This window comes from Empidonax traillii, unplaced genomic scaffold (assembly GCF_003031625.1).
Source record: "Empidonax traillii isolate 1590-97213 ecotype Southwest subspecies unplaced genomic scaffold, ASM303162v1 scaffold132:size1788729, whole genome shotgun sequence".
Lineage (NCBI taxonomy): Eukaryota > Metazoa > Chordata > Aves > Passeriformes > Tyrannidae > Empidonax > Empidonax traillii.
Window position 1 is genome coordinate 674,097 of NW_020955325.1, and position 21,871 is coordinate 695,967.

The 21,871-nt window shown below is 52.6% G+C and overlaps 1 protein-coding gene across 2 annotated transcripts; it reads right to left on the reverse strand.

Moving 5' to 3' along the window:
* Positions 1 to 139: 139 nt before the first annotated feature.
* On the reverse strand, positions 140 to 20,745 carry ISM2 (isthmin 2). 2 transcript variants are annotated; one of them, XM_027883681.1, is made up of 7 exons: positions 20,097 to 20,745; positions 15,754 to 15,894; positions 5,253 to 5,513; positions 4,375 to 4,762; positions 3,478 to 3,618; positions 2,882 to 2,959; positions 140 to 2,430 (listed from the first exon to the last, which is right to left on the reverse strand). In XM_027883681.1, the coding sequence occupies exons 1-7, from the start codon at positions 20,232 to 20,234 to the stop codon at positions 1,913 to 1,915; spliced, it is 1,665 nt and encodes a 554-aa protein (XP_027739482.1). In that variant the 5' UTR covers positions 20,235 to 20,745; the 3' UTR covers positions 140 to 1,912. The 2 variants fall into 2 exon arrangements, with proteins under 2 accessions (XP_027739482.1, XP_027739483.1); XM_027883682.1 differs by lacking the exon at positions 15,754 to 15,894.
* Between the last annotated feature and the right edge of the window lie 1,126 nt (positions 20,746 to 21,871).

The window sequence follows — 21,871 nt, forward strand, 5'->3', positions numbered from 1 at the left end:
TGCCTGCCTATGTTTTGACAGAACCCACAGCCAGAATCTAGGGATACAAGTGTGGAATAACAGTCAAATAATTCAGTGACAACTTCATTAATAGTTTTGTTTTACCAGCTTGGAACCCCTTTTTCCCTAGGAACCAGCTAGGAAGTCTTAGATACTGATGAACAAAGACACAATATTCTATCAGTAACCAAGACAAAAGGATCAATATACATTCAAAATATATAAAGATGCTCCCAGAAAGACTCCCCAGATTGCTTTCAGACCATGGATATTCACTGATGCTGGAGAAAACTGCAAGAAGGACAGACACAGCACTGGATGGTCAGCCAAGGACCTCTGCAACCAGACATATTTTTTTGGTCCAACAGTGTCCCGCAGAAATACATGGAGTAGCAAACAGCCTCAGATGAAACTTCTAGTCTAGAAATTACTCCATTCTTCTTTATGTGTGCTTGACTCGCTCTTTTATTTCCTCTGATGCATAAAATTTTCCAAATGAAAGCTGCAAAGTTTCTGCCAGGTTCAACAACTGAATGTCCAGGGATAAAGGTGCTCAGTCCAGTTTCTTTGCAGAAAAGCTCACAAAATATGCTGGAACACACTGCCACGGACCTGTGAAAAGCTGAATGAAACCCAGGCAAGACCAAAGTGCACCAGAGAGCATCATGATCCATGATCTGTGGACACTAGGTATTGACATTATTAGCATGTGCATGTTCCTTCTTTGGAGCCACACTTGCTCGCCTGGCCCGGCAGTGAGCCTGAGAGGTGCAGGGTGTGTCCACGCCTCGCTTTCCCTGGGCTGTATCCTGCTGGGCACCTGGGAAAAGACAGCATGGAGCAGGGCCCGTGTCCAGCAGCAGACCAGAGAGGGCAATGCTGGATGCTCCTAATGGCAGCTGACTTGTTCCTATCCCCATGGAGAGCTTGGCTTGGTGCTTTTTGCTCCTCGCCAGCAATGGCATGTGCAGTGGCCAAGGTGCCTCCTGCCTCTAGCAGGCCTGTGAGTGAGAAATACAGGACTTCCTTCTAGGCTGTGTTATGGGGGCTCCTGAGCACTGAGACCCTCTGGGGGCTGCCAGGGCACCAAGGCCTGGCAGTGGGCTAGTGCTGGGACTTGCACGGGTGCTACCACCCTGCTCCCCCAAGCACCAAGGCAGAGGGGCTGAAATGCACACAGGTGATGTGTCCCCTGTGGTGACCTCCGCTGAAGCCCACCCATGTCTAGCTTTGGCAACCCAAACCCCGGCGGCAAGGCAATCCTGCCAAGAGAGCCCAGGCAGCCAGTCTCCTCCTGCCCCACACCCACCCTGGGCCTATGGACCCTGCTAAGCTTTTCCCTGCTCCTTCCCAACTGTGCATGCACAAACCAGAGGAGCATGCAAACCCTGCTCTGTACACATGGCTGGCACAGCCATGTGCTCTCTAAAGGACCTACCCCCAGTTTCAGACATAAACCAGTGTGTGCCAGGGCAGGTGCACAGGCAAGAGCAGGCAGCCGTGCCTCACCAGCTCCTCAGACAAGGCATGAAGCCAGTAGGAGCTGTGTCTGCTTCACCCCGCCCTCAGCTTTCAGGTTGCATTGAAAGGTCGTATAGAATAAAAGCGGGCAGGAGCAGCCCCTTCTTCCCTTTACACCTCTGAGCCCTTGCTGTTCCCCATGTGCCAGCCCAGGAGCCCTGGATTACAGGACTGCCCTGGGTGGCATGGCAGGGATTGCACCACGATAACCTCCGGCACCCTCAGAAATCCGAGGGGGGCTGAGGCACCCCTCTGAGGGGCTGAGACAGATGGTGCATCCTCCCTGCTCTGCTTGGCACCACTGAGGAGCCCATGAGCAGGGCCAGGGCTCGCCAGGCTGCGCAGGGGTGTAAGCCAGTGGTGGTTGTGGCTCCTTTGAGAGTGGCTGTGGCTAGTACTCCTTGGCCTCCTGCAGCTGGGAGAGGTACTCCTCCTCGGTGGGGTTGTCCGCACACCGTTGCCCATTGTTGGGGGGCCGGACAGCGTGATACCGGCTCCAGTCGCCCTTGCAAAGGATCCAGGGCAGCATGTCCACTTTGTAGTGCAGCTCTGGGGAGAACTCAGTGCTGATGAGATTGGGGACGCCGGCCCCCTTGCCGCGCGTGATGAGGCGGGTGTGCTCATCATAGCAGCAGTGCTGGGCAGCCAGGGTGGTGCTGTCCAGGGAGAGCATGGAGCGCAGGCAGAACCGTGCTGTCGGCTTGTAAATGTCCAGGCGCTCCTTGGGGCCACTGGCATCCCGCCATCGGAAGCTCTTGCCCTGCTGCTCGTCCCGCAGGTTGACGGCACTGTAGACGGCTTCCAATGGGTAGGAGCAGGGGCAGCTGGGCAGGTCCGTCAGCACCTTGCTCAGGTACTTGGTGAGGAAGTCGCTCTTGCAGTTCAGCCACTTCTCACAGCTGTCCACCTCTGGGGGAAGGTACAGAAAGGTGAGGGCATGAACAGTCTGCACCCCACTTTACCCAACTGCCGTTTGCCTGCCACCTTGCCAACACCACCAGTGGAGCCTGCAACTACCAGGAAGGAGCAGTCAGGCTCTTGGGATGAGCTGGAGCCGGGCTCCATCCCCAAGGCAGTGACAGAGGGAAGGGGTTTTGTGCGGGGGCCTGGCCGGCAGCGTTGCCCCATGGAAGAGGGCACACGGCAGGTTGGCCTCGGCCACTGAACCGTAAAGCAGGACTGTGTTGTACCAGCGCTGTGGGAGTAACTGGGTTCACCAACATGACCACTGAAGCCTGTACATGGTAGTGGTTATGTCTGGACAGCAGATGTAGGAGCCCTTGGCAGAGCCCTCCCCACCAGCCAGCTATGACCCCCCAGTCATAGCTGAAGCCAGTGCAAGGCAGAAGCAAAGGCTGACCTGAGTTGAACAGCTCTGTGGTGTTGTCACTTTTGAAAGGTGTCTCTTCTGTGGGGAAGACCATTTCCCCTTCTGCACCTTGAGAAGGAAGGAAAAAAAAAACAAAACAAAGAGCCAGGCTGAACACCAAGACAAGTGGTGGGATTTTTCCCTCTGTATGTGCACCAGACACAATCCATTTTCCAGCCCCTCTCCTGCCACTTCTTTGGTGTCAGGGCTCTGTCTTTGGAAGGAAGGGCCAGCAGCAAGACTGGATGGACAGACCTGTCCGAGGCTGTGAGTTACGTAAATCCCAGTGGATAGAGCCAGCTCTCAGTATGCCTCAGGAGAGAATTTCAAGTGTAAGAGAGGTGCAAGAAGTTAAATATCAAGCCGGACTCCAACTCTACCACCCTTAGGTACCACACAACTGCTTGGGGAGCCATGAAGCCCAATCACAGCCTCTTTGTGGAAACAAAGGCCCATGGTCATTAGCCCTGAACACATTAAATGTAACTAGTTCTTGAAGCATGAGCACTGCCTGCAGCAGTGGGGGACCACTGCAATCCACATCAGGCTCAGACAGTACACAAGCACTGGTATGGCCAAGGGCTCACCAGGGCAGTGTGGCAGGTCGCAGGTCCTCGACTCCGTTGCTGTGCAGGCATAACCACAGGACCGGGTCCTCTTCTGGTTCCCACTGCCACAGGTAGTGCTGCAAGGGGACCACAGGCTCCACTCCTCCTCATCTTCATAGTCTGTGCAAGGCAGGGAAGAGGCAGAGAGTGGTGAACCTCAGCAAAGTCCTAGGAGGAGGGGAGCCAACAGCCACCTGGGACCTCCCTCAGCTCTGCACCATCCCCGATGCCAAGGGACAACCCTGTCCTCGTTGCCAACCCCAGGGAAGCAACCCCTGAGCAAAAGCTCTCATTCTCACAGCTTTGCTCCCAGTCATACCAACCCAAACAGGCATCAATGACATCCCCATCCTCACTGAACTTGGCCAATGCACTGGCCATGATGCTGAAGCATGAGGTATTAGCAAAGGCTGACTGGTTTCAGGGTCATGGCCAAGAAGCTGCAAGAGGGAGCTGCTGTGGTGCCATGGCCTGTCTGCCCACCAGCACTTGCCATGGAGCCCTCTGCAGCTCCTCTCCTGGGGGGAATGTCGACGTCTGAGGTAAAGGCACTGGTGTCACTGCAGGGATCTGAGTAGATGGCAGCAGCACTTGTCATTCAACATTTACAATGTATTTCCCATCTGAGCATGCCTTTGCTAGAGTCCATGCTCCATCTGATTACATGCAAGGGCAGTTCCCACTGGGATTCTAGCATGTCTGACTGCTGGCAGCCACAGCTGAGTACTGGCCTTGCTCCTTGGCATTCTTGCTTATTTTTTAAGTAGGAGCTCAGCACCGGCGTGCTGTGTTTCCTGGTGCAGGGCTGTGGGCCAGGCAGGGCAGGGGAGGGCAGTGCTGGTCTGCAGGGCAGCTGTGCATACCAAGAGAACTCACCGTAATTATATTTTTCCTTAAAGATCCAGTTCTTCTGCCCAGGCCATCGCTGGTCCCAGTTACCTCCCACTCCACTGAGCATGGACTCCTCCTCCTCCTCATACTCTGCTGTGTAATCTTCCTCCTCATCATCATCCTCTTCTTCCTCCTTGTCCCCTACATCCAGGTTGTCGTCCTCTTCCTCCTCCTCCTCTTCTTCTTCCTCCTCCTCCTCCTCCTCCTCCTCCTCTTCCCCCTCGGTAAGGTCAGTGTATTCCCAGAAGAGGGGCCAGAACAGGTCCTTGTGGGACAACCACTCAGAGGATGTCAGAGACCAGTCATTTCTTGTCTCCTTCAACAAGTCCATCTCCATCTCGGCCTGAGGATCATCCACCACTTCAATGGTCACCTTTAAGGCAGACACAAGGCAAGGCAGTGAGCCAGGGCACAGCCCTGGGACAGACCTACCAGAACACACACTGGTTCCCAACTCGAGAGGCCAGAGACACTTTGGGCTGCAGGATGATGACGAGCACAAGTGGTCTCACCTCATCCAGAGAGACTGACCAGGGACAGCGTGGGAGGCTCGGGGGGCTGGCTGTCACCCACAGGGGCCAACGCCACCCTCAGAAATTGAGAGGTACCCACGTAAGAGTGTTTGCTCCTGCTCTGTGGAGAGGAGCTGGGGGGGCCAGGGAAAAGGGTGTGAGCAAATTCTTTTGGCAAGGAGCTTCTCCATGCCAGCTATCTGCAGCTGGCAGCTACCAAGAAGACAGATGGCAGCAGCCACACAGACCCCATTCACGAGATCTTTCCTCTTAGGGAACCAAATGAGGCTGGAGAGCACATGCAGTGCTCACCCATATCCCCCCCATGGCCCTCCTAGACCTACTCCCCACCTGAATGTTGGGGTTCTGGGCACTCAGGTCCACATTGGCCAGCCCTGGCAAGCTCTGCAGGTCCAGCATGAAGGGCAGGCTCTCCTCCTGGCCAGTACTGCTGGGCTGGGGCACTGCTGGGCTCCTGGCAGCCTGCTGAGCCACCCCCCGACGCCTGTGCCGCCGCGGGCCAGCCTGCCCGCTCCGCCTCAGCCCCCGCGCCTTGCCTGATGGTGGCAGCTCCTCATCCCCTGCCGAACGAGGACCGGATGAGGCAGAGACCTGGAGAGGGAAGAGGCAGTGAGAATATCTCTGCAGGGTGGCAGTGCAGGGCAGGGAGCAAACTGCTGCCCAGCAAATGGGGGTCTAGTCTGCTGCACCAAGCTGTTCTTCCACCCTATCTGCAGCATCAGGGTGGCAGTTAACATGTTAATCAATCAAGTTAATATCCATTGTCCTCTGTTGTGCTAGGATTCAGCCCCACTGCACCTGAACCTACAGGTCTATTCAGGTTAGTGCTTTCCATACCCACAACCACCCTCTCTGCACCCCTCTGCTGTCCCATTACCCATTTTGCCTGGCTTTCCACTTCTTGCCCTCCCTTTTTGGCCATCGCTTGGTCCCTGGAGATGGGTAAACAGCATAGGCTGCTTCTGGTCACAGAGTTACTAGAGCTCATGTTTAATAATTTTATATATTTATATAAAAAGTTTATAACAAGGGCTTTATGACAAGGGGGAAAACCTCATCAAAATAAATTGTTCTGTGGTGTTAGTATTAGGGCAGACAACTTCACGCAACACAGGTTTAATTGAGATTTCACATGCTGCCCACAGGCTACCACAAGGAGGGAAAGAAACTGCTGGTAGATATAACCCAGCTACCTCTAGGTCCTTGAGAAAGGGAAGACGCCCAGCCGAACAAGTCAACAAAAGTCACTTGCCAGTGCTGCCAATGGCTCTAACTGCTGCTGCCACTGCAGTGACAAGTGGCATTTCACAGCCAGCCTTGTCCCAGGAGGAGCAGGGAGAGTGGGCAGGGAGTCTTGCAGGACAGGCAGCACCAGTCAGAAGGGTGGGGCGGGGGGGAGGGAGGCAGGGAGGCGGCCAGCGCGTGCTGCCAAATAACTGGGCTCACACTGAGTTCCCACGTTCCTCGTCCCTGCACTCGGTGCGCACTGGCATGAAAGAGTGTGAGTCAAAGGGCCAGCAGGCTCCAGTGTGCCTGAGAAACCAGAGATGGGAACAACTGGCAAACCCCTCTGGTGGCACAGGCGTCCCAGGAAGATCTGCTGGGCCCCGTATCTCAAGGTTGGGAGCCAAGGTGCCCGAACCTCCAGCATCTCTGCCAGATGATGCCTATTGCTGGCTGCCCAGCTGAAACCCCCTTTTGTTTCCAAGCTCTCACCCTTCACGCCAGCCCAGTCGAGAGCCGCGGGATTAACGAAGAAGAGTGTGGAGTGCCCCCTCCCCATGGGGTGGAAGGGGGGGACGCAGAGAAGCATTTCTACCTGCAATTAGAGCCAGATGGTTTGGGGAAGGACTCCCCTTCCTTTCATCCTGATCACTGGAGCACTTCAAAGGCAGTTGGAGCCTGGCCAGACTCTCATGAGTGCACACAGCCTGTCCCCAGCCCTGTGCCCGTACATCAAAGCCCATGATCCCTCCATTCCCGGGGGAGGGAAAAGAGCAGCAGGGATGCTGCTGCTGGTCCCTTGGCTGCTGCCCAGAGCAGGCTGAAGGCAGAGAAGGGCCAGTGACAGACTTCGCCAGATGGGCCCTGAGGAGAGAGGGTTGCACGGAAGAGTCTGCCTGTACTGGCTGGTGAGAGTATTTGGGGCTTACTCCCTCTCCCTGGCCAGGAAGGCTCCTGTGGCACTGCTAGCAGCAAACATGAGCACAAACAGACGCCTCTGCCTACACCTTCCCCTCCCAGCTCCCTCTGTCCCCGCCCAGAACCACAACGGCTTTGGGAAGGGTACATGGGAGGGATGTCTGGTTCTGTCTCAGCCCATCTCCCAGGGCCTTAGCCCCTTGCTAGGTCTCCTGTCATACACAGGGTCTCCTTGGCAGGGTGCAAGGCAGAGCCCAGGTGGAACATAAACAGTAAGGGGGGTTGAGCAGGCAAACCTGGCCGTGTCCTAGTGCTGGCTGCACAACACAGTCTGACAGTGCTGGGTTTGCTGCCAGCTGCCCAACACAACCCCTGCACAAGAGACTGACAACAGTCCTGCGAGCCTGGCGTTCCTGCCTAACTTGCAATGAGCTTATTGGGCTGGGTAAGCTCATTTCACAGACAACTAGGAAAGTGAGGTCTCCTCTAGCAACAAGATCCGAGCTCACCCAAGGACATCAGACCAAGCCAGCCAGGAACAGACTCCAAGTCTCCAAATTTACACTCAGTGCCTAATTCAGATTTTACGCCCAAACAAGCTCAAGAAATTCTGAGTACTGTTCCCACAGGGAAAATGTAAAACTGTTCCAGGGAAACTGGCTGTGAGTGTGTTGCAGGGTGAACAGAGCTCCCTCAGTGCCCAAACACTCCAGAGGCATAAGGACACTGAGAGTGCCTGCCCTGGATGGCCCAGAGTCCTTCAGAAATGGTCATTGCACTGTACCACCCAACACTTCCCTCCTGTTGACGTCTGCATTGTTCTGAAGCTGTGCTGGGTTAAAATTTCTCCCTGTATCAGATGTCCCTCCTGAGCAAGGTTCTGCTCAGTGCCTTGCCCCAGCCAATCAAGCCGTGGATTTAACAAGTGCTCAGAAGCCCAGTGCTCTCTCCACGTCAGAGCATCAGATGTGTCCTCTCCATGTCATCAAGGGGCTCCTGACAGCCAAACGAGCAGCTGCCCTCGAGGTTTGCACTCCTGCTGCATGACACCCATTCTCTCCTCTACTCTGTCCAAGGAGCAGCTGGATAAAGCAATCAAGCCTGGAGCTAGGCCACTGCAGAGCATCAGCTAAGGGAAGAGAAGACATTGCTTGTCCAGAGTGAACACTCTACTTCCCCACTCTCCACGAAGCACAGGAGAAAGTCTGCAAACCATTGCCCAGCTGGTCATCACCAGCTCCCTTCTCCTTCCACCACCAGGGAAGAACACTTGCCACCACCCCACAGAAGCAGAGCGCAGTGCTGGAACGCCATCACTGTCTCACAGCTGAGCTCCAGCCTTCTCCTGCAACTAGCCAGCACCAAGCAAAAGAAAAAGTCAAAGAAAGAATTGCCATAGATACTCCTGCATACACTTGGCATATCCTGCTTTGCTGGGAATAAGGCTCCCCAAGGCAGGACCTGAGAGAAACTCTGGGGCAGCACTCAGGAAAGAGCTTGGGCTTTCCATTTCTGAAGACCATGTTTTGACTGCAGGCTATAAGCAGGATCACACCCTCCTACTCACCAGCCCAGGAGCTCTTCCTATATAGTCCAGGCTCTCCCACACGTAGGACTGACCACCTAAACACTTTGGCGTGTTTGGAAAATAAGCACCCTGGGTGCTTATTAAAAAAGATGTTTGGAAGAGGAAGGAACTCATTAGAAATTCACCCCAGTGTCATGCCTACTTTGTACATAATACAGGCAAAAAGGTGTGTGGAAAGAGGCCACACATCATTGCTCTAGAGACTAAAGGCTGACATTTTTCCATTTCTAGTCCATACATCTCTATTAAAATTGTTTGAAAATCTGGAGATGGTGAAGAGAGCAGCCACAAAACCATTTTGAGAAATGGAAAGAGTTTTCCAGTGAAAGATCTGTACAATTTAATTTGTTTGTCATATTTAAAAAAAGGAAGCAATGACTTGGTTTTCCAGTTCTTTACGAGAATAATCCATCAGGCACCAGAGACTCTATAATCCAGAACAGAAACATATAATAGGAAGCAATGTGGCCAAGTCAAAGCCAAACAAATTTAACTGAGGAATAAGGATCATGCTTTTAGCGCCACAGGTGATTAACCACAGGAAGAAGCTAAGAAAAGTGACAATTTCTCTTGTGGAGACTGTCAGACTCACATCACTAGGCTCAACATGAGTACCACATGTGTACTATGGAAGAAATTAAAGGCTCTAATAATTTCAACTGCTCTTAAAATCTGCAATTTTGCTATAAACTTCTCTAAGGCTTTGAACTAAACATGGGTTAAAAAAGCAAATGACCGATGTTCATGTGTTGCAGCTGCTACATAAAAATTACTAGAGATGTGACATCTCAGATCCTACAACCTGAAAACATCAACAGACTAGTCCCTGTGCTGTACTGCACTTTGGCAACCAGGGGCCACACTACCTGTGATGTGTGCCACCACAACCACAAGTACGTGTCCCTCTAGCAAGTTCCTCAGCATCTCTGTAGGCGCTGCAAGTTGCCAGTGCACCCACCGGCAGTGCTCTTTGTAACTACGCACACTGCTGAGCAAAGCTGCCCCTCCAAGTACATTTGAGAGAACTCTCCTGGGAGTGAAGCACTGCTGGAGCTTGTGCATCAGCAGCCAGTGGAGCAAGCGAGTCACCAACACAGGACAATCTCAGAGGATGCAGCTTCTACCCCACACCTATCCCAAGCCAATTATGGAGTACATAAACTCACTCAACTTGAACCAAACAAACCTGTGCACACGGCAGTCAGATCAGAGGCAACATTCAGGTTGTGGTTTGGGCTTGTTAACACTGCAGTGAAGAAAATGACGTATTTGCTAAAGGCCGGTATCACACTGGGCTATAATTATAAGGAATGGGGGCTTTTGTTGCTTAATCATTACTGCTTGTGTTAGGTTTCCTTTGAACAGTTTTACCATGGTATACTGAAACAAGAAACCACCAGAAGAACTATTGATCTTTTCCTGAATAGACCTTCCTACTCTTTCCCCAAGCTCTCTCCAACATTTTAAAATCTGTGCTGCAGTCTGTTGCAAACTTGCCCGCTTATGAATTAGTCAAGTACAAATTTTTTATGGTTTTTTTTTACCATAAAACTTTTCTTTCTATATTCACCTAAATGAGCTGCAAAAATCTGGAGAAAGAAAAAAGTATCTTTGGACTGAAACTGGGCAGAAATAACGCCAGAGGAGGATTTTAATGTAAAGTTATACTATAAAGCTATGGCAGTAGAGGGTAGATGGTTGGTTGCTTCAGAAAGAAGTCCAGCATGTCTGGGGTTAGCTCGGGCTGTAGTTTGCAAAAAAGCTCATGACGATTTTTGCTGATAGGTTTGGGAGGAAGGGGAGGTTTTTCTAGTGCTAACAAGTAACACTGTTGTCTCTTTAAAATAAAGAAAAGTTGAACAGCAGGGTAATCACCAGGAACAAATGCAGTGTGCCATGACGCCTCCCTCCCATAGTGCTCTCTCCTTGATGAGACACTGCTCAAAGAAAGGGCTTTTTTAACCCAGCCAGCTGAAACCACCACAGCCTCCTGAGGTCCGTAGTTTGATCCTCCTGGCTCATAACCCATCCACCAGCACATAACCTGTCCATCACCAGTCGTTCGGCCAGATGGAAAATCCATGGGACGCATATCAGGCAAGTGACCTCTGCTACCCATCAGCTCATCACCCACTTAACAGATTTCCCAGAGCCTTGCCAAAGCTTCTAGAGATGTCAAGAGCTGGATGGGTACCTACAAGACAACTGGGAAGGTGAAGATGCCACCCAGATCTTGTTACTGTCTGTAAGACCATCTGAGCCACAATCCCAGTCATCAGACACAACACATTTAGACTTACAGCTAGGTGACTTAGCAGGAACTATCACTCAGGGTTTTGACAGGTGAGCTCTGGAAGATCTGCCAGAGGTAACTTAAAGACGTGAACACCTCCAGTTGCCTCCCTCTTCCTGTGCCCTGGGTTACACTCCTGCCTGCAAAGGGGCTGAGGCCCAAGTAAAGAGCAGAACCATGATTTCCCAACTGCTGTACTCTCTGATCCACTTCAGAATCAACTCACACTTGGATGCTGGTTTTGGGGGGTATTTTTTATGGTTCCATTTTTTTGTTTGTTTTAGTTGTTGGTTTGTTGCCTTTTTCTTTTTCTTTTTTTTAAGTAAAGACTCCATTTAGGTTTTGCAGGAATTCTACATGTGCTCATGGAACAGACAAAGCACTTGGCTATCACGTTTGCATGGGCAGATCGTGTTTACGACAGGCCAGCAGGACCTGGCAGCAAACTGCAGGCCATGCAGATAATTATTATAACCTCATGATTATAATTTTTACGCAGTTATCAAAATACTTTAGATCATATGGTATCACTTTCTTTTCTAACTAGCTTCATCCCAACTGTCTTGAGTAGGAAGCTGCAGGAGGCAGCATCAAAGGCTTACTCATGTCTCACATTTATTTTCATGTCTCACAACTGCAACAACTGTAATCTCAAAACTCATTCCGAGGTCGGTGACTCAGTTGCCCTGAGGCAGAGCCAGCCCTGGAGCAGAAGACACCACAGCATGGAGAAGCAGCAGCATGCAGCACCATGAGGAGCAAGGACACAGCATAGGTGACTCTGTGCAAGACCAAAAATGGAGAGGCTGTCCAGGCTACTGACAGTGCTCCTCACCATGCATCCCGTTGGCACAGCCCAGCTTCTCTCACTGCAGTCAGCTCTCCTGCGGATGTGCTGACAAGTAACTTGCCCATGGCATCCTCACTCCCCAGATCACTTGAGACACAAGTAGGAAAAGCAGGAGCCTGGTGGCTTTTCACCTTGCCTTGCCTAGCTGTTGCCCTTCTCAGTGTCACATGCAGATGCTTCTCTACCATAAATATCTTCTCTCTTTAGCACTGAGACAAATGTTGTAAAACTCTCATTTTGCAGAAAAAGAAAATGACCTGCCCAAGGTCTCTCAGGTAGCCTGTGGCAAGGCCAGGAATAGATGCGGGTCTCCCATGTCCTACTTGGAGAAGGCTCTCAGAAAGGTTCACCACAGCTGAGTTTCTCCTCCCTACCTGCCCCCGAGGAGGGACTGCCCTGCCTTCCACATGGATGAATCACATAGGCCTTGAGGAGAAGCTGGAGCATAAGGTTGGCACCACTGACATATCACAGCACAGCAGATGGAGTTTTCCTTGCACCAGGAGACTCTGCCCAAGCACAGATTCCAAGGGTTGATCCTTGAGAAGCAGTGCCTGCTGCAAGGACACCAGCCACTGGCAAGGTACCCTTACCTGAAGACCCTTAACCTGAGACCTTATCCTGAGACTTCTGCTGCAGCCAGGCCAGCTGGGAGCTGCTCAGATGCAGCACAGCCATGGGTACGGGAGCCAGGCCCCCACAGAGACTGCATGGAGAGGTCCCCCAGGGAGGTGAACAGACACACATCCATATCCTCTGGTGCTCTCTGGCAAATGCTCCTTCTAGGGCAGATGTTTTCTGTTAACATAGTTGAGCTATAATACACATAAGCTGCTAATGCATCAGACTGAGTTGTTGTTAACTTGTTCCAGCTCTAAACTCCATGTGCTTCAGTAACCATTAACTTGTTCCAGCTAATGATCCGCATTTGTTAGCCTGCACACCATAACTCCGACTGCTCCAGCTGCTGCTCCCTTCCCTGCTGCAGCCCAAGCAAAACTACAAAAGCAAAAACCCCAGAAACATAGCAAAGCAAGTGCAGAAACTGATGGGACCAACGCCAGCCTCCCCCTGCCCGCTAAAAGAGATGGTAGTGTGGGGGGACACTGGGCAAGAAGGAACTCCCCTTGTACCCACACAGGCTGCAGAGGCTGCCCCTCCAAGCAAGCGATGTGGCAGGGAATGCAGCCAACCAGCCTAATAGAAATCCATCGGGGATCCCTTCAACAACAGACAAAATGGACACCTGAGCTGGATTTGGAGCATCTCCATACTCTGCAGAGGAAGGGATCCAGGCAGGGATGCTGCACCTTGTCTTGCTTAAGGGACAAAGCTAGGCTGACTCACAGCCAGCAGCCCCTGCTCCAGGTGCTTGGCTTCAACTCCCCAGCTTGTGGATGAGCTCAGATCCCCTCTCCAGCGCAATGGCAGGATTTAATGACTCCTGCACATCCCTGTGGGGTGCAGAAAGGGTCTTGGGGTAGCTTTCTCTAGCTCCAATCTGTGGTGTTCATAACTCAATTGTTCCTAAGATTTTCCAGGACAGCTCCTGTTACTTCTTAAGTGCTTCACCAAAAGAATAATTTTCTCTTTTTTTCCCCCCTCCCACCAGACAGAAGCCTGAGGTTTGCAAGCCTGCAGAGGCAAATCCAAAGTCACTAGGGCATATCCAGATAGGAAGCCCTATTTCTCTAGCATCTTAGCCCCTAGCTGACCCCTTATCTTCCCTTTGGCCAGCCACTTCCTAGAGATAACCCCAGGACCAGTCCCCATGGTGGTCACAGACACATAATACTCAAGCTGTAATCCTGGGTGCAGAAGCCAAGCGGACCCTGAGACACCAACACATCTCCTCCACCGGTGGCATGAGGAGGGCCACCCTACAGATGCTTCCTAGAAGACAACTAGATGCTCCCCTAAGGGACATCTTGGCAGTTTTATTACATGGTAATGTTGCCTGCTCCTTAAAAATCAGTGTCTCAAGAGGGGAAACTGTTGGGGGAAACAGCTTGTGTGAAGACATTTGTACACCTTATCTTGTCTGCAGTGCTGCACTGCATGGCACGGCACAGCACAGCTGGCATCCCCTGGGATTTTGGCTGCTGTGGGAATGGTTGCAGGTGAAGGGGAGTGCAGGGAGGGCAGCAGGAAAGTGTGCCAAAGTAGGGGGAAGAGAGTACACCCCAGGGAGGCAAAGAGGTGTCAGTTCTTCACTGGTGGAGCTCCTCTTGCAGCACCTCTAGGCCACCCAGCAAATACTGCCCTCTCAGGAGCCTGGGGGCTCAGCTGCTGGGAAAGAGTTGGGACTGGCTTGCTAGTCCCTGGACTCAGGCTGCCAAGGCTGGGCTGGAAGACAGCTTATCTGAAGGGTACTGTACCCTTGCCATGTGCCAGCCTCCAACTGCACCCTACATGATGGTGGCTCTCTTGGTTTGGGACATGTGCCCAGACCTGCCTTTCACCCCAAGTCCTGAGCGCTAGATAAGACCCTGACAGACCAGGCCAACCATCAGCTCCTAATCCAAGATAAACCCAAACCTCACCACCTCTTCCGTGCAAGCATGAGCATTTCCTGGTCATTTGCAGCCAGGTCTCTACCTTGTGCCCATCCAGTGGTGCCAGGAGACAGCAGAAGGCAGCGATCTACTGCATTTTGCTCCCTTTGAAGCTCTATCCTTGCCCTGGAGATGAAACCAACCTGAAGCCCAGGAGGCATCAGTGCCCTTCACACCAAGGGCCACCTATGACTCAGAGGCAGGTAGGACACCATCTTTTTGGTGCCTTCATCTCATGAGTACAGAGATGAAAGTACATCTCAAACAACTTCTCAGAAAAGCCTCAGGAGTCCCTACATAGAGGGAATATGCAGAAATGGGACTGCTTGGAAGCAATGCTCTTCAGGCTGACTTTTACAGCTGGCCATGTAAAAGCATCTGACTGCTCAATGAAGGTTACTTGCAAAACATTCTACAAAAAAAAAAAAAGCAAACCCAAACCCCAAACTCCTTGCACCATTATTTTGCAAGCTTCTGTCTGAAACAAGAATGATTTAACATCGAAACATGCCACAGTCTCTTCCTTGCTCCAGTATTTTGTACAAAACCCGAGCCTATGTCTGACAACAATTTGCTTTGAAGGAGTTGGACAGCATGGGACACCTTGCTGGCCTGTCCATAGCTCAGGCTGTCCTCAAGCTTCCCTATGGGAACCATCAGGGCTTCTTGTTTCGGGGATTATTCCGAGTGGAAGAATATTTATTGCTGCTACAGAAAACAGATGATCCCTGGTTTGCACTCCCTACCCATAGGACACTGACAAGATGAAAGCAGGAATTAACTCTAGCACACTCCCTCCATCGTCCCACAGGGCTTGGAGGGATCATGGTTGGAAGCAGGATGAAGAGAGGTCTGCATGTGCTGGAGGACACTTCTGTGAACCCAGAGAGAGTGCCGGGCAGTGCCCTGTGGAGCGATTTATGCCTCATCTCTTCCCCTTACATGTGCCTTTTACAGGAACCCCTTTGATTGTAACAATGGGAATGCAGCAGACCTATTTGTGCAGTGAAAAGGGAAGAAGCCCCCTTGTTGGGCAGCTTCACTACACCCGGCTCCCCTTTGTTTCTGCTGCTGTCTCAGCCCCAGGGCGGGAGGGTTTTCAACTGTGTTGACTAAGATAATTTGGCACTTCTCAAAAGGAAATTTGCTACAAAGGGAGAAGTACCTCCCTGCACACAAAGAGCCCCTTTCAGAGCGGAAGGATGCTTCAATGAACGTTTTGTACCCACAAATTCGACCTCCGCCAAGGACAAAGCCAGGGACAAGAACGCTTAATTGCTGAAGAAATGAAAAGGTAAAAAGCACATCCGCAGGCAAAATGACTCTGCTACTGACACAGCCCGCAGTGGCGGCGGGATCTGGCTGTGCAGGCAGCCAGCACCGACCCGGCCGCCCACTCGTACCCCAGCTGGGCCCTCCTGATGAGGCAGCAGCACGACAAGATGCTCCTCACAGGGCAGACCTGGGTGACAACACAAACTGGAGATCCTCAGCAGGGCGAGATGGCTCTGGGAAAGTGAGATCCTCTTTTTGGCCAGACAGCCCTAGAAGAGTCAAGAAGGAGCAAGAGCTGGGGGGAGGCACAGGGCAGGCTCTCACAGCCCTCTGTGCCTGTGCAGCCCATCACTGCAGTGGTGTTCCCAGACCAACGTGTCTAGGCTGTGTTATGGATCCCAATGACAGGGCTACTTCTGCTTACAGTCTCCTGGCAAACTCCACGCAAGCCTAGATGATATTTCTTTCCCTTTAACACTGTTTTATCTAGTACAGCCATGCCATGTCACCTTGAAGCTCCTTCACTCTCCCTTTGCTGTTATCTCCAGCCAGGCATTGTGTGACTTCTGTACATTTAATTCTTAAGCACTCCTCAGCACTCACAAGCCCTTATGCACAAGGCAGGTTAATTTAAATCAAGACTGCTACCAATTTTTAATCAGGTGTAGATCTTCATTTTTATATGTAGTTTCCCATCACTACTCTTACTGCTTGATTTAACCAGTAAATAACACATAACGTTGTCACTTGTTTCCTTGTTTCTCAGGGGCCTGAAGCCATCATATCAGGTGCTGTACAAACCCACTGATTTGCAGCCAATTCAGCCTTTATGTTGTGCTTGGTATTTCTTTTGCTGCCTTCCGTTATGTCTTATCGCAGATGCCGTATTTGCTTTGCTCACAGCCTCAGACCAGGGGAACTCCAACAGCAAGCTCAGCCTGGATTTGCCTCCTGCCCCTGTCCCAGCCCAGCAGTAACACCCCAGGTGCCTTGGAGAGCTTGCTGTCGTTGCTCTTGGACCCCTCTCTCAGAGCAGTTCCCTCCTACTGAAGAGCACACATCAAGCCCACCAGAGCTCGATTGAGAGCTTGGACCCTCCATGATACATTTCTGGCTGCCCTGTCACAGCCCTCACTCCCAACACCCCCATCACCGTTCCCACCGGCACTTTTATTTCTATGCACAGCTGGGGTGTCGGTTCACACAGATCTAATCACTTCTAACATTTACATTTCTAGCATGTTAGGACTCTAGCTGTTTTCTATTTACCAGAACAGCACCAGAATCAACCGGTATCAGTTGGAAATAATTCAAACGTCTATTAACTATGTTCAAAGACAATATTTTGAAATCTAGTGAGTTTATCAAAACATATTTTGCATTTAAACCTCCTGACTTCATAAATAAATAAACGATCAAGTGACGTGATGAGCTGTACCTTGTCTCCAAAAGGGACGCAAGTTTTTCGAACTATTCAGTTACCCAAATCTGAAGAGCCACTTGCTGGTCAGTGCTCTGTCCTGCCACATTTCTGCCCACATCAAAGTATGAATCTGCAAAAGCACTTCTAAAAACCCTGCTGTACACCTGCTTGCTGCTTTGGAGCCCACTTGCCTTCCCAAATACCACCAAAAAGCCTCCAAAGGAGCACATACCTTCTCTCATTAGATTTAAGTCACAGTTTGGAAAGAAAACTGCCTTTCAACTTCTTCATTCTGCCTTTTCAACTTCCAGTCAGACTGAAGCAACAGCAAATATTCTCACTATATTTGTTGTTTATGCTGAGAACAGTGTAACTCAGGCAAAGCTTTTTTGCCCAGTGTCACAGCTGAGAACATGGACATTTTCCTGCTCCTTTGGTAATGGATCCTGACTGAGGCACAGGACTTTGGGACATACTAATAAGGTTATCACCCAAAAATAAAGCATGTGTTCCCTCCATCCTTCCTGCAATTAGAAGAGTTTCTAACTCAAAAATTTACTGAAAAACTTGGTTTAATTTTTCTAAATTATATTAGTATAGAAGTGCAACTCTGAGGCTCAGGACAGATTATAACAATTTCCATTCAATTCTAAACCAAGGAAAAATGTTTGCTTTAAACGAAGTTGTTAAAATAAGTCCAAGTTATATAACTGTTTAATGGTTTTGATTGTCTATCTGCTCTTCTCTGTCATTTCTATTTTTCTCCTCACAGCCCCCTTCATTCTACCCACATCTGTAGGGCATTACCCATAGTGTAACCAATACTCCAGCTGTGGCTACCCTGCTGCCATAGAGACAGGACGTATCAGTGCTGCAACAGGAACCATCTGTGTGTATGACCCAAAATCACTCTGGATTTTTTTTTTTTAACCACCATACTGCTGTGCTTGTGCTCTCTGCTTTAGTTCAAACAGCTGAGCATGACTACTCTAAATTCTCCCCGACATGCACTGGAAACAGAGGATTTCATCTCAAAACACAGCTAGAAGAGACATATGTCTTCGGATGCTTTCTCCCTGCCGTGAGAACTGTGCAGACAGTACTCTGAGGGATGAAGGGCGTGCACAGGAGCACCAACAGGCTCCCACAGGAATTAATTTTTCAACTTCCTCCTTGCTTCTAACCTCCACCCTCAAACCTTTGCCTATAAACTTCTTGTATGTTTGTACTTCTGCAAGAAGCAAAGGTCCTGGGGACAGAGGCTGCGCTGTGTAAGTGCCGTGTGTGATCTTTGGCTGGCCGCACAACGCTCCCCATTCACAACCATTCACAAACCGGGACTGACAGCAGCCCGCTCCCCTCTCCCATGTATTTTAGATGTCAGATAAAAAGGAGCCTGAAGGCTGCACTGCAGGGTCCCGCGGTAGGCACATGCATAACTTCCTAACATACAGACTGTCCCTATCCTTGCACCCTGCCACAGGGCTGCAGCACTTTCCTGGATTTCAAGTGTAAATCGATACTCCTGCAGCCAGAGCCCGAGGTCACTCTGCCTGGCATTTCTCCGGCAACTGAAGCACCATCTAGGTCTGTGCTCAAAGTTTCACTAGCAAAGCACAGCACATAACATCCCCAGCAGTCCTCTTTGCATCTGCCCAGTCCATGCTCCACTCAAAACCATTACCAGACTTGACTAGCGGTACCTGGCTGGACACAGGCAGTGCCATCTCTTGTCTACTGGCCAGGCTTTCCATGCGGCAGATTAGCTCCTCGCACTTGTTCCTTGGATTTCATGCTGGAATGGGGTTTAGTGCATCTCACAGGAGCTGCCAGCGCGACTCCTTGCACAGATCAGCGTCCTGTTTCAGCACTAACTAGGAATAAGGTATATTCCCACCACTTCACACCTCCTCTGCCAGTCTGATTGACATTGCAGATCAAATCTGCTGCTTCCCACACTGCTGCCTATCGCCAGTGAGGGCTGAGCTGCTCTTACCCTGTCCTGCTCAGCCTCCTCCTATAGTCACTTTTCTCAATTATTCCCTTCACCTACTTTTAGCAGTAGCATTCTTCGAAAGACTACTTTTTAAACACAGCTGTGCTACCCGAACTATTTTTTCGCCTGAGAACAGTTTCAAGATGGAAACAGCTTGTTTCAACCATCCAATTATCTTTCTTATTCAAACCCTTCTCTCTGCTCTCCTTTTGTTTCTTTCCTATTTCCCTCCTGTAAATCCCATCAGATCCCATCAGTTGTCCCAGTCTGACCGGTCTCTCACTGCCTGTTAAAGTTTTCCCTTGCACAGTCCGCGCTCGGCAGCCGGCGCTGGCCAGATCAGGCACTGCGAGGAGCGCAAGGCGCAGCCCCGGGACATCCCCCCTTCCCGGCCGGGAGGCTCCCCAGGCCGCCTGCCCCGGGGGACACTGCAGGGGCGCAGGCTGCCGGGATTAGAAAGGAGCATGGCCGCTCCGGAACCTGCCCCAGGGGCGTCTCGGCGCGGAGGAGAGATGGTGGCTAAAATCCGTCATGTCTTATGTTTATGGTAGAGGCGATTCGGAGTTCCTGGCATGGCACCAACCGCGTTAATTTAACCCCTCTCTCCCACCTGGGATGTTGGGTGCTGGAGGCAACGGATCTTCCCGGGCACCGGGTCACGACACTGGGCCCCGATCTCAGAAAGCCTAAAGCAGCCCCTTTCCTTCAGCCTCTGTGCACTGCGAAGACCTGAGGCTGCCCCAAAATCCCGCAGGCCGGGAAACTGCTCTGCCCCTCAACGGGTGAAGAAACGGCCCGTAAGAGGGGGGGGCCCCAACACTCCTCCCCGCTGCTGCTTCTCTCCCGGGAGCTGCGGGCGGCCGGGCCGCGGGACACGTGTTGGATGCTGCTCCCATCCGAGACGCACAAGCGCCTCCGAGGGAGCCCCGGTGACCACTCAGGTGGCCCGCTGGCTCCGCAGCCTTCCTGGCACGTGAGGGGGTGCAGAGGCTGCGGAAGGAGTCTCCTCAGCACCCTCCCGGCTCTCCATACTTCCCCAAAGGTTGCCTTACCTCTGCCAGCTTGGAGCTCCTCTCCTTCGGGCTGCTGCTGCGCTGTTTCCTCACGGGTAGTCCTCTCACCACAGCCGCGAAAGTTGTCAGGAAGACGAAGCTCAGGATGAGCACGACTTTCCCTCTAATCAGAGGCATCTCTCCCTCCCTCTCTCCCCGCACGTTCAGGGCACGCGGTCCGGCAGCACGCCCACCCGCAATGCTCCAAATCCTGTCCTTCTCCAAAAAAGCGAGAGGAGCAGGGAAATCTTAAAAAAAGAGAGTAATATATAGAACACCGGAGCCGGGAAGTGCGGTGCCCCACGGGCAAGGACAGGGGCCGGGGCAGGGTCGGGCGTCCCGGGCCGCTCCCCTCCCTCTGATCGCTCTTGCAGTTTGCCGAGCGCCTTTCGCGGTCGCGGCTCCCCCGGGCTCGCTCGCCACTGATGCTGAAGGATAACTCTGAATAGCTTCACAAGTGTGTGCGGGGAGGGACGGGAGGAGAGAGCTTCGCCTCCCCACCCCGCTTCCTAATCCTTTCGGCAATCCGATTTCTTTTCCTCCTCTTCTCCTCCCCCCGCCGAGTCAGTCGCCGGTGCTGCCGCAGCTCTGCAGGCAACGCTGGGCACCGGAGGGCGGGCGGGAGGCCGCTCGCCGGGGAGAGGCTCCTGCTCGCACGAAGAGCGGTCCAGCCCCGCCTGGGCGATAGCTGCCGCTGCCGGCCCCGGGCACGGCCCCGCCGCGCCCCTGCCCTGCTCGGAGGCTGCCGGCACTGCCAGACCTCCCCCCTCTCCCTCCGGGCGCTGCCCCCTCCGGGGCGCCGCCGCCCGCTCCGCTCCTCCCCTCCCGGCAGCTGCATGGCCCGAGCGGCCGCCGCCCCCTCCGCCCGGCGGTGCCCGCGGGGCGCTGCCCCTGCGGCGGGGCCGGCCCGGCCCGGGGCTCTTTGTTCCGCGCCTCGGCGGCGCCGGCCTCGCTCAAGCCCCGCGGCACCACCGGGCGCTTCCCGCCGGGGCCGCCCCGCCGCAGCGCTCTCCCGGCGGGGCGGGGCGGCCGCGGGGCCCGCCGGCTCCGGCCCGGCCGCGCCAGGCGGGAGGATGGAGGCGCCCGGCACGGAGGGGCAGGAGCGGGGCCGCGGCCGGGCGGGGGGCGCAGCGCATCAGGGGCTCGGACCCTCCCGCCGCGCCCCCGCGGAGAAGAGCTTGCAAAGGCCGCCGCCTCCTCTTCTCTGAGCGCCGGAGCCGCTCCGCGGGAGAGCGGGGACGAGCCCCCCCCGCTCCTGGGCCGGCCCGCGACCGGCAGAAACGGGGCCCTGTGCTCCCCAGTGAAAGCTCCGGCTGTTCCCGAGCTGCGGGAGGAAGTTTCCACCATTCAAAATAAGTTTTTATTCCTTGATCTGCTCTCTTCTACGCTGGCAGCATCTTATCTAACCCTCAAAACCTGTTGGAAACATGGAGTGGCTGTTTACTTTGGGTCTAGAGTATCTATTCCGGGATCTCCACAGGCGTTCATGAGCCTGTGAAGGAAATTACTAGGGAAAGGATTAGGAAAAACTTAGTAGTGAAAGACGCTGAAAGGAGGTTTTGCAGCCTGCTGAGGAAAAGTGCTAGTGCTGGCAGTGTCCCAGAAAGGGACACCTCGAACAGAAAAAACAACACTTCTACAGCAGCCTAAACACAAAGTTGCAAATCACCTGGGCCCATTTCTGTAGCCACAGTTAAAAATCAGGACCTGCACCTCCTTTTCAAGTACCGACATCTGGTTTATGCAGACTTAGGGCCGAGACGAATGGAAGGAAA